At 44.1% G+C, this 12911-nt stretch overlaps 1 protein-coding gene across 2 annotated transcripts in view; it reads left to right on the top strand.

Annotated features, from left to right (window-relative positions):
• Msh2 (mutS homolog 2) overlaps window positions 1–12911 on the top strand; it is a 60668-nt gene that overhangs the window by 37396 nt on the left and 10361 nt on the right. For both annotated transcript variants that reach the window (XM_028892925.2, XM_028892917.2), the window contains exons 9-11: window positions 7191–7314; window positions 8589–8739; window positions 10894–10991. In XM_028892925.2, the coding sequence (XP_028748758.1) occupies window positions 7191–7314; window positions 8589–8739; window positions 10894–10991 (373 nt within the window). The remainder of the gene's footprint in view (window positions 1–7190; window positions 7315–8588; window positions 8740–10893; window positions 10992–12911) is intronic.

Here is a 12911-nt window from a genome sequence, read left to right as displayed (position 1 = left end):
GGCTGATATGCAGTGTGGAGCTAACTGTGAGGAGACGGTGCTGGCTGGTCCTGGGAGCCGAAGGCGGTGAGGAGATGGTCCCAGAGGCTGCAACTGGAAAGACTGAAAGGCAGCTGGAAGCTCACAAAGGGAGCCCCCGGGTCTGCTCCGTCCAAACACGGTTGAAGCAAGACACAGTGCAGCAAGCAGTCTTAACCACTGCGCCATTTCCCCAGTCCCTTTTCTTGTCTGACGTTTATTTGTGTGCGGTGGGGTATTGGGCTGGCATGGCTGGAGGTTATTATGTGTCTGGCATTTTACTTCCCTCCTCTAAACCTGCACCCCACAGGTTCAGAAAGGAATAATGTTCTCAGTTATGCTTTATTTTCAACATCACTTATTTAGAAGAAAGTTGCTAAGCTTGGTCTGTGTCCGCTTTCAGAAGTTCTTCACACACTTGAGCGCCCTGCATGTTTCCTGACTTCGGTTTTCCACTACGCAGTGGTAACTCTGGAGTTTTGGCGGTGCTGGGTGTTGCATCCAGGGTCGTGTGTAAACACACATGAGGCAAGCTCTGTACCACCGAGCTCTGACTGTAGCTGACCCCCCCCCCAATCCTGTCAGTAGCAGTTTTAGCCTATTACATATGTCTCAGGTGTGTGAACTTCCACCAGATCCTTTCGTGGGTCTTCCTTGCCGGTTGTCTCCGTGAAACAGTCCCACAAGGTAACTTAGGCTGACTTCAGATTCCTGCTGTGGTCCACCATGTGGGTCACAGGTGTGTCCTCGGCCTCTGTGGTGCTCACTTTTGCACTGATTGGGATCTATCTCTAAGTTTGGGGTTGGGAACTGGTGTATAGAGCCATTGGTTGGTTTCTTAGCACTGAGAAGTCACTAGACCCTTAAGACACCTGATATCAAATTACATGTCTTCATTACTGGCTAGTGCTTTTAGCTCTGTGCCTTTATTTCCATTCCACACAGTACTTGTTGAGTTTAGACTTGAAGTCCATTGATTAGAGTCTGCTAGTCAGGCTGTTTTATTTGCTTGGAGACGTCTGCTTTTCACTCCTGTTACTGAGGAGACTTAGGTTCAGGGCCCGTGTTCTCTCTTAACTGCCGTAAGATGATGTGTTAGATGATGCTCTGCTGTGCTTTTCTTCCCGATACTAGGGCTTTTCCAGGTGTTACTTCTGAATACCCAAAGTTTGTTTCTTTCTTTCTCTTTCTTTGTATTACATTTATTGGGGAGGGGGGGAGCGCATGCCACAGTATGGATGTGGAAATCAGAGGACAGTTTGTACAAATCTTGTTTTAAAATTGATTTATTTACTTAATTTAGGTGTGTATGTGTGTCTGTGAATTTTCTATGTGCCATGTGTGTGCACGTACCTGAGGAGGCCAGAAGAGGACTTCACACCCCTAGACCTGGAGTTAGAGGTGACTGAGTTGCCTGATGTGGGTGCTCCAGACTGACCCAGGGTCCTCTGCGGGAGTCGACAGCCGTCCTCCCTGCCGAGCCGTCTCTTCAGTCACCTGTACTGACCGAGCTAGCCTGCCAGCCCGGGGCTTCTTCCTCCTTACAGCCAGTTCATGTTTCTCATCAACTCTGGAGAATTAACAGCTGTCTTCCTTTGCTTTTTGCTGCTGTGGTAAAGACCATGACCGGAGGTTTATTTCACCTCAGCGATCACAGCAAGCTGTGGAGGAAGGCTGCTTACTGGCTCTCTCCCTCTGGATTGCTCAGTTGACTTTCTTATAGGCCCCAGGGCCCTGTCCAGGCATAGCACCACGCGCAGTGCCCGGGTCCTTCCCCCCCTCATCAGTCCAGAACATGTCCCGTAGGCTCACCGAAGGGCCATCCTGAGGAGGTTCCCTCAGGTGGCAGACCAAGCCGCACAGCCGTCATGATGTATTGAGCACTGTTCTTCCTTTCTCGTTTCTCGACTGCACTTGGACACTTGAGAAGGAAGTTTTTCCTTCCAGTGCTTGTGTTTTTATTTATAGAAGTGTTTCAGTTCAGTTTTAGCTTCCTACATTGTAAGTAGTAGCTGTTTTCTTACCATTTGCCTAAATATCTTAAATATTTAATTTTCCATATTTAAAGTTAATTAAAGTTTGTGTTGGGTGCTGGGGAATGACCCTTAGTGGTGCCTATAGCCTTCTCTTGGGTCTTGGGTCTTAGGATGTATACAGTGTTTCCTGTTGAATTTTTTGTGAGTGTGCATGTATGTGTGTGCACATGTGTGTCCTGTTGGCTTTTTTCCTCATTCATTTTACAAGTGTGAAGGAGTTAAACTCTCCACTTTGACAACTGAATTTAGGTTCCAGCTCTCCGAGAAGGACAAACAGGTGTCTCTCCCAACAAAGGGCCATTTATCTACAAGTCCTCACATTCAGGGTCGAGGGAGAGAACAAACAGCGAGGGTCTAAGTCAGCGTCTCGGCATCTCAAGGACAAACCCAGCAGTCCCTTCTGAGTCACGGCCAAGCTTGTGCAGATGTGTCCAGAAATGATAGGACTAAACCTCGGCCAGTTAACGAATATACTAGTATAACTGCTGCCTGCTTAACCAGTTATGTATGAGATGGTCTAACTGCCTCCAAAACTCCGCTTAGCTGTGCTTAAACGTCCGCCTTGGTGTCGTTGCCCTTTGGTACAGGCGAACAACCCCACATGCATGCTGGTATAATAAATGCTCACTGTCCTTACATACTATTTGAGTCTGGGGTCTTCCTTCAGCGGTTCCCCGGACCCTCCATGTTTCTGTATTTAGCTGGATTTTGTGTAAATTGTATCGATCTCCCCGACTGTCCGTCCTTGAAGTCACTTCCAGCTCCCAGAATTGCCTACCTGACTGTTGATTAAAGGCATGCATCACCATGCCCTGCCTCAGTGGAGCTTTCAAGGTTTCTTCTCAGTCTGGGGCTTTCCAGATTTATTCAGGTGAAGATGTAGCTGTGAGTGAAAATGAAAACAAAATGCAGCAGTGAATACTGGTGGTGTGAGCCAGAATGGCAGCGTTTGGTCCTTTTACTGAGATTAGGCCTTTAGCTTTATCCTGACAGTAGTCTAGGTGTGTCGGCCCCCGGCCAGTGGGACGGGCAAGCGCTCCTGTCCTGGTTCTCCACCGCTGTGGTGCCTGTCTCCATCTTCAGAGTGCAAGGTGACTCACCTTCTCTCCAGCCAGTCGAAATGTGTCGTTTATTTTGGAAATGGTACACATGACTTTTGCTCACATTCCCTTGGCCTGGATTGATTCAGAACCCCACATCTGGTTCTGAGGGAAGCTAGGAAAGATTATCTTTGATCTCAGTTATATGCTTTACTAAAAAAGACCGTTTTGATCACAGTAGAAGCAGAGGCAATAAAAAAGCCAGCAGCTAACATCGATTTGTCTGCCAGCATAAATAGTAGACGGTTGTTATCCAAACCCCATTATTGGTCCAGGGAGAGTCTGCCTTCACTCTCCCTTCTCAGGGCTGTGGATACAAGGTTGTTGAGTCTTAGTCAGGGCTGCTATTATTGTGATGTGCAGCTGGGGAGGTTCATCCTCAAAGGAAGTCAGGACAGGAACTCAAACAGGGCAGGATCCTGGAGGCAGGCACCGATGCAGAGTCATGGAGGAGTGCTGCTCACTGGTTTACTCATCATGACTTGCTCAGCCTGCTTCCTTATAGACCCGAGGACCACCTGCCCACCACAGTGGGCTGCTCCCCCCATCTATTACTAATTAAGAAAATGCCTCAGATGCACAGAGATCCGCTTGCCTTTGCCTCCCGAGTGCTGGGATTAAAGGTGTGCGCCACCGCTGCCCGGCTTCTTTCTCATTCTTTTCGTCTTGATTCTTGGTCTCATCCCACTTACGAGCTCCCTGCTTGTCTTGTCTGTCACCTTTGCTGACCTGGCGGCTTGTTTCAGTGGCCAGGTAGGTGATAGTGCATTGATGTTGTTTTTGCTCTTTTGGGGGGCCACCACCCAGCTCCCCAATAAAATACACAGGCGGAGGCTTATTCTTAATTATCAGTGCCCTGCCATCGTTTGGCTTGTTTCTAGCCAGCTTTTCTTAACTTAAATTATCCCATCCACCTTTTGCCTCTGGGCTTTTTCCTTTTCTTGCTTCTGTAATCTTACTCTCACTCTTACTCCGTGGCTGGGTAGCTGGCCCCTGGAATCCTCCTCCTTCTCTGGCTTTTTCAATCTTTTCTCCTGCCAGATTTCTCCCTCTATATATCCTCCTTGCCTACCAACCCCACCTGTCCTTTCTCCTGCCTTGCTATTGGCCGTTTAGCTCTTTATCAGACCATCAGGTGTTTTAGACAGACACAGTAACACAGCTTCACAGAGCTAAACAAATGCAACATGAACAACAGTAACACACCTTAAAATAATACTCTACAACAGTAGTGTTTGAAAGACTACCGTAAAGCAAGTGACAGACTGCTGGAGGGTGGCCGTTTGATGTGCTCCCTTTAGCTGTGTTTATTGAAGTTAAAACCTACTTGTTCAGTTCCCCCTTGCTTTGCTTAGGTCTTCCCAACAGCTCGCTCTTTCTCCGTTTTTGTTTTAAACATTTACTTGTTACATATTTATTTTATTTTATGAGTGTATGCAGGAGCCAGAAATCCTCAGAAGAGGATATTGCATCCCTAGAACTGTAATTATAGGTGATTGAGAGCCTCCATGTGGGTGCTGGTAATGGGAACCGAACTTGGGTCCTCTTTAGGAGCAGTTGGCTACCCAGCCACCTCTCCAGCTTCCCAGCAGCTCTCAGAACTGTATTTTTTTTATTTCAGGAAGGAGATAAGGATTCCTCTCCAGACTTGGAATTAGTGAGAATTCTCAGGGTTCTGCTTAAGCGTTAGGTTTCTGGGGGGTGGGGTTGAGGATAGGAACTTCCCTGGAAGAAGCAAGTTATGTAGCACACTTCAGTCCACCGGACAGCCTTGTTTTTCCCCTGTAGTTGTCTCAAGTGTTGGTCCTTATTCTACAAAATCTTCATTATATGTTTAAATGACTATTAATACTCTGTTCTGTTGATAGATTATTATGCACATATTTTATCTTCGAGTATTGCAGTGTCAGAGAATAACACATATCCTTATTGCATTTTCCCTTCCCCCCACTTTTTTTGAAAGATTTATTTATTTCTGTATACAGTGTTCTGCCGCATGTGTGCCTTCACACTAGATCTCATTACAGATGGTTGTGAGCCACCATGCGGGTGCCGAGAATTGAACTCAGGACCTCTGGAAGAGCAGCCACTGCTTCTTAACCTCTGAGCCATCTCTCCAGTTCCCTGTTGTTTTCTTTTTCAAGAAAGAAAATTCTTGTACTCCTGGCTGTCCTGGAACTTGTTTCGTATATAGGACCAGGCTGGCCTCAAACTCCGAGATCTGCCTGCTTCTGTCTCTTGAGTGCTGGGATTAAAATTAAATGCATGTACCAGCATGCCCAGCCCCTGCTCCTCTTCGTTTTTAAACAGTCTCCCAACTTCCACTCTCAGCAGATGTGAAGGAGAGAAGGGTGTGTGGTTTCTGCGAAGCCTCACTGGTGTCGCTGCGGTTTCTTTTTCTTAGGGTTGGGGGCAGGAGGTAGGAAAGACGCTGTGGTGGACTGTGCCTGCATCAGGAAGGCTGGAGAACAGCTCAGGGCTGTTTAAATAGTCCTATCCTTTATTACAGTGTTCTCCTCCCTCTTTTCGGCTCATTTCAGGCGCTTATGCCTGTCCATTCAATGACCCTAATGCTTAACATGTAGAGAAGTGCCTTGATAAAAAGAAAAACTACCCTTTATGTTTTTATATTTTTGGTAAAACTGATAATATATCTTTCATCTTTAAAAAATCTATTCAGCCAGGCGGTTGTGGTGGCTCACACCTTTAATCCCAGCACTCAGGAGGCAGAGGCAGGTGGATCTCCAGGTTCGAGGCCAGCCTGGTCTACACAGAGAACCTTGTCTTGAAAAACCAAAAAAAAAAAAGAAAAAAAGAAGAGAGAGAGAGAGAGAGAGAAAACTATTCAAAATTTTAGCTTTTGATATTTTATATAGTTGAAACATGTTTTATTTTTAATACTCATTTTCTGCTAGCTTTCTGTAATTTGATTTTTATTTCTTAGGTAGTTCACTTTAGGAGTGTGAAGATGTGCTCTGATTAAGTGGATAATAATTAGGAGCAATTTGTTTCAGCCTTATTTAGGGAATGTTTTTGTCGTCTTGTTTGAGAAAATTGACTCACTCTCATATTAAGCTTTTATGTATAATTGTGTATTTAATAATTTTAATGCCTGGTACAGATAGACTTCTTTTTAAAATGTTCCTTTGTAATTTTATTTGTTTAACTTTTAGTCATTTGTTTTAAAAAAAGAACAATCACTAGGCATGAACAGCTATTAACATTTAAGTGCCTGTTTCCATGGTTTGCCCCATCACTTGAAACCAATTCTATTTAATCTTCAAATAAATTGTCTTTGTAAAGGTCTCTACATAATAAAGACTTAAAAATTTCGTGCCTGTCTTTCCTCTCATAAATGAGATCCATTTTTCATTACAGTTTCTTGTTATTTAATAATAGGTACAAAAGCCAGGCGTGGCGGTGGACACCTTTAATCCCAGTACTCTGGAGCAGAGGCCGACAGATCCCCAAGTTCTGGGTTCAGGCCAGCCAGGGCTGCACAGGGAGACCCTGTCTCCAGAAATGGAATGTGGGAGCAGTTTACAGAAGCAGGGTGTTTAAGAGTGCCGTGACTGGGTCTGACCCAGCAGTCACCCCCACACCCAAATGTGTTTTCAAATCATGAATTTTGATGAACATGTAACTGTAACAGTTCTTTACCCGCTGAGGTCTAGCCAGCACTAACTAGATACAGCGTTCTTAGAGTGGGGTCCTGTGCTGGGTTAGGACTGTTACTTGATGTTCTTCAGACAGCTCTTTGCTTTGGGAAAAGCTATAATTTGGTGATGGTTCCAAACACTGAACGTTCCTCAGCAGTAAGGCTAGCATTGGAGACGCTGTTCCCAGTGGGTAATTCCTGTGCATCTAGACGTCGTGAGCTCCTGTTAAAGTCTGTTAATAAGTAGAGGTTCTTCTCAGTGTTGTCTGAGTGACTCAGGGACGGTCAATCCTGCCAACATCAGCCACATTTCCATAGGTAAATTCTGTCTTCACCCATTTGTTTGCATAGTTTAGTGACTCCTTGTTCTGTTTATAGGTGGAAAACCATGAGTTCCTTGTAAAACCTTCATTTGATCCTAACCTGAGTGAACTAAGAGAAGTAATGGATAGCCTGGAAAAGAAGATGCAGGCTACGTTAATAAGTGCTGCCCGGGGTCTTGGTAAGAATGAGTTAAGGAGGGCTGAATCATTTGTACAGTGATCACATTGGTACCCAATCTTGGTTTCTGCCTCCAAGAGGGCACTTGCTTCAGTTTGAGACTAATTGTTGCTGATGGCAGATGGTCACTGTGGGATTCCCATTTTGAGATTCTGTTATTAAAACCTTGTTTTTTTTTTTTACACACAGCTCTCTGCTGTCCTTTCTCCGCAGATGAGGGCTGTCTGTAGTTGTTGCTATTAATTTCAGTTACTGTTCTTCAGCTAACAAATTGCTGTATAGTATTTTGTTTTATAGTGTGGTCTAATAATCATTTTGAGTAAAATTATGAGCAGAGGGCAGGATAGAAAATTTCACAAATCTTAGATACGTAAAGTTGATCTGGTAAATCGTTGTATGCTCTGAAATTTCCTGCACTGAACAAGAATAAAGCCTAGTTGTTCTAGACTCTCATTGTCCAGTCAATTTTGTTTAGAAATTGCATTTGGCAGGATTGGAAAGATGGTGCAGTGGTTAAGAACACTGGCTGGTCTTCCAGAAGACCTGGGTTCAATTCTCACCACCCACATGGCAACTCACAACTGTCTGTGACTCCAGATCCAGAGCATCCAGCACCTTCACACTAATGCACACAAAACAAATTTAAATAAATCATTTAAAAAAAAAAAGAAATTGCATTTGGCCGTTTTCAGTTCTGCCCTAATTTTCAACCATTCTTTGTTAAATAGAGAAGCCTGGCCCATGATGGAGGCTTAGTGAGTCAAGGCACTTCACTACCTCATGGCCAGCCTTTGACCCAGTGGTGCAGAGAGGAAACTAACTCGCATGGTTTGTCCTCTGACCTCAACGCATAAACCATGGCACACAGTTACACACACGGGAATAAATAAATATTAAAAAATAAAATAAAAGCAGCACTATGCATGCAAAACTGCTTAAGCGTGGGCCATACCATACCCAGGCTCATAGGTGTCCAACATCTGAATCGGTGAGTGCTGTTCACAGCTGGTGCTTGGCCACCTTGGGTGGGTTTACCTGTACAAAGAGCAGCTTCTTCCATGGTAGTGGCCAGCCTTTATAAGAGAGGTTAAGGACTCCATAGGCGTATTTTACATAGTTCGCCAATGAAGTGGGCTTTGAATCTTCTCCAGTGAGATATAGTAGTTTCCAGTGTGTTGCCTTGTCCTAAGTGTTGCACTATTCAGATGTAATGATATTGACTTTTACACTGAAAAGTGTATGTGTTTATGACCTACTTTTTTTCTGATCATGAAGGATTGGATGCCGGCAAACAGATTAAATTGGATTCCAGCGCACAGTTTGGATATTATTTTCGTGTGACCTGCAAGGAAGAAAGAGTCCTTCGAAACAATAAGAACTTCAGCACAGTGGACATTCAGAAGAACGGAGTTAAGTTTACCAACAGGTGGGCGAGCATGCTACTCCGATGTCTTTGACAGAGAGCTTTTACTTTAGCGGTCACTGTTTAAAAAGCATCGACCGAGAGTCAGGCTTTCTCTCTCCCAAGAAGCTCGTCATATACTCAGCTGTTAGCCAGGAGGCTTGTTCGTGCCTGGAGTCCCAGCTCCACGGAGGCTGGAGGATTGCCGTGAGTTCAAGGGCAGCCCCGGCATCCGAGTGAGATCCTACCCCAAGCAACAGAAACAGCCTCTAAAAACCCGAGTAGATTGAATTAATAATTGATGTTTCTGTGTCCACTGGAGCTGGTTCCCCTGTGCTCTGCTTCATATTGTTGTTTAGTTTTCTTAAAAAAGATTTAGTTTTGTTTTTAAAATTATGTTTAGGTGAGTGTGTCTGCAAATGGGTTTGTGCATAAGAGGCCAGAGGCCTTGGATCCTCTGGAGCTAGAATTACAGGTGGCTGTGAGCTGCCCGACCTAGGTGCTAGGATTTGAACTCTGGTCCTGGAAGAGCAGCTAGCGATCTTAAATGCTGACCATCTCTCCAGCCCCTCATTTATTTCTTTAGGAAAGTTTTGGTGTCATTTATCAAGTAGAAAGAAAAACATCTGCCGTTTCAGTTGAATGTATAAATTAGTTAAGGTAGATACTTACGGCCTTACTGGGCTGTTCACTATATTACAGCTATTTTATGTTTGCTACTGAAAAAACTTAACTTTTTTCTTCTTTTTCTTGTAAAACTGATCTCAGGAAGTTTTGGATAGAATTATTCATAGATAGAAAGTTTTTTTTTTTTTTCTTTTCTTTTTTTAATTCTTTTTGGTTTTCTAGTACAGGGTTTCTCTGTGTAGCCTTGGCTGTCCTGGAACTTGCTCTGTAGACCAGGCTGGACTGGAACTTACAGATCCGCCTACCTCTGCCTCCCAAATGCTGTGATTAGAAGCATATTGTTTTTCTAATACATTGTATCACTCCTGTTTCAATAAAATACATTTTAAGTTACATAAACAAGGAGCCTATGGGTTATTCAGATATAAAAGAGTGGACTGAACGGCCACACGGTACTAAAAGTTGTGAAAAAATCCATTTGCTCTTCAAGTTGTGGAACAGGTGGAATGCTTGCTCTGTAGTTTTCTTCTTAAAAGGCTCCCGTGAGTGTCGCTCAGAGTCTTAGACTTGTGGCCTCTGTGATCTGGAGCAGGCGCCTCTTGTGCAGCCGGACTTCGGTCTCACTCGATGCCGCCTTCTCGTCCTGTCTTTAGCCCCATTTGCATTCCCCATGGCGACCTTCCTTGTGCTGCTCTTAGGCCCTTGGCCCGCCAGTTTCCTTCCACTTCGCTGTGTCTCTTCTTTTTTCCCTCTTAATTCCTTTTCTTCTTTTTAAGACACTTACTGCTTTTTATTTGGTTGGGGGGGGGTGCATGCCACACTGCACACGTGGAGGGCGGAGGGTGACTTGTTTTCTCCCGTCAGACTGGTGGGCACCGCTGCCTGCTGAGCCGCCTCGCCAGCCAGCTTCCATTCCTTCTCTTTGAGGCCAGCATTTTCCCTAGGTTTATCTTCAACTTTCTTCAGTAGTTTGTATTTTAACCTATACTTTTGGTGTTCTGTGCTGCCCATTTTCCTTCATTTAGTTATTTGTTGTTTTTCTGGTTGGTTGGTTGGTTGGTTGGTTGGTTCTTTTTTTTTTTTTTCCCTGAGTCAGGGTTTCTCTGTGTAGCTTTGCGCCTTTCCTGGATCTCACTCTGTAGACCAGGCTGACCTTGAACTCACAGAGATCCGCCTGGCTCTGCCTCCTGAGTGCTGGGGTTAAAGGCGTGCGCCACCACCACCACCACCCCCCGGTTTATTGTTTGTTTTTTATTTATTTTTGGAGACGTAGTCTCTTACAAAGCCCTGGCTGTTCAGGAAGGAGCTCACTGTGTAGACCAGGCTGGCCTTAACTCACAGAAAACTGCCTGCCTCTGCATTCTGTGTGCTGGGATTAAAGGCATGCACCACAACACCCAGCTTGGTTGCTCATTTTTCTACTTGTATTTCAATTTTTAATTTTCATTGTTCAGATACTTCATATGACAAATATGAATGTATTTTGTGTAATTAACCTTACTTCTGGCAAACATTTTGATATTTTTAATAATGCCATGTTTTGATTTGCAGTGAACTCTCTTCTTTAAATGAAGAATATACTAAGAATAAAGGCGAGTATGAGGAGGCCCAGGATGCCATTGTTAAAGAAATTGTCAATATTTCTTCAGGTAAATGGAATGTTTTGAATATGGCCGGTTTGTTTAATAGAAAAGCATCAGGCTGTTTGAAGATAGTTTTGCTTCTGTTTTAATTTTTTATTATTACATTTATTTATCTGTATGTGTGCATGCATGCCTGTGCTTGTAGAGGCCAGAGGACAGCTTGCAAGAATCGGTTCTCTTTTCTACTTTGTGGTCCTAGGATTGAACTCCAGTAATCAGTAGTCTGCCTTGGTGGCAGGCATTGATCCACTCAGCCCTCTCACTGGCTCTTACTGTTTGAAGGCAGGATCACTTGTCCTGGTAGTCTCTGAACTCCTTAGCTGAAGTGTGCTCTTGTCGTACCTCTCACGGGCTGAGATTGAAGGTGTGAGCCACTGTACATTGTTCCTTTTAAGTAAATATCACTGTAAAGCCAAGTACAGATTATACAAGAACAGCAGGTGTCAGTTCTGTATTCTGTTCCATGGATTTTCAGTCTAGTCTTGATGCATCCATCATTGGAGGTGGTCTTTTTCTCTTTGAAGGGGCAATCAATGTGAATCGCGGTATGTTACCTGCCTATAGAATGGCGCGAGTGTATGTTTAGTGCAGGGTAGGCAGTGATGTGTGTTAGTCTGAAGGGTTTAGACATAAACTTGACAGATAAACACCCAGGAGGTGAGCGCTGACAGGAGCAGCCGTGGGATGACGGCACGAGCCGAGCTGATTCAGACCCACAGCAGCACTGTGTGTAGTCTTGCCCCACACATTAGCCTGCTGTAGAAACAGGAAAACATTGGGTGGATCTGGATCGTGGGACATTCATTCTTTTTCATGCGTGGACTCTTTACAAATGGTCCTTTCAAGAATCATAAGAGGGACAGGCTCTGTTCAAGATTAAGGGAGACTTAAAGGAACACACCAACCAAGTCAAAGGCCCAGAGCTGCAGTTGAGAATAGAGCTGGGGAAAATGGGAACACTAACTACTGTACGGTCCTGTGACCCCACCACCGTGGTCTAGAGCACACTTAAGACAGCGTGAAGAAACAGGGAGATGTTTTTTTCTGAGGGCTGTGTACTGATTACTTAGGAGTGATGAATCTGAAAAAGCTATGTGCGTGTTTAATTCTGTAAACTGTTTCACTGTTATGAGCGTTCGTAATAAAGCAGAAGAAAGGCAGAACTTGAGGTTTTATTTGAACATGCTGTATGTATTGGTGCAGAAATGAATGGGATGGTTTATTAAGATTATATTTTTGCTTGATGATATCAGGTAACTGAAGCACCGTAATTTAGTTGATTTGTGTTCTTGAATCTAATTTATATTTTAAAGAACCTATAAATACTGTTTATTTCAACTATGAGTCTTCCTCAAAACCAACAAAACAAAACAGAAACTGTTCATCGCCTGCTAGTAAAGGTCTGGGTTGTAACCTCTGAATCTGGAGCTTCGTATTTGGAGTCAGCCTGAATTGATGCTAACTTCTTTTAAAATGTAGGGAAACAGTTTAGATTTCCTTTTTCTCCTTCTTGTCTTTCTCCATTGGGTTCAGCTTTTGGCCCAGACCAGCTTCAAAGTTGAGACAAGATGCTTTTACAGATCTTTCAGAGCCCGTGAAATGCCTTGGTGGATAAAGGTGCCTGCCTTAGGCTGTGTGACCTGGATTTGGTCCCTAGGCCCCACAGGTAGAAGGGAAGACCTGACTGCCCCCAAAAGTTGTGCTCTGATGTCCATATGTGTGCACAGTCATGCACACACAATAAATAAATGCCTAATTTTTTAATTATAAAAAAATTTACTTGTTTTAATTTTGAGATAGTTCATACTTTGTAGGCTAGTCTTGTTCATCACCCTCTTGCCTCCCAAGTGTTGAGATTACAGTCATATTCAACACATGCATTCAGGTGTCTGCAGAGGCCAGAAGAGGGCATTGGAATCCCTGGAA

The sequence above is a fragment of the Peromyscus leucopus genome, chromosome 22 (genome assembly GCF_004664715.2).
Source record: "Peromyscus leucopus breed LL Stock chromosome 22, UCI_PerLeu_2.1, whole genome shotgun sequence".
NCBI classification, from domain to species: Eukaryota; Metazoa; Chordata; class Mammalia; order Rodentia; family Cricetidae; genus Peromyscus; species Peromyscus leucopus.
The sequence above is the reverse complement of the archived record's forward strand: the minus strand, read 5'-3'. Positions and strand labels throughout refer to the sequence as shown.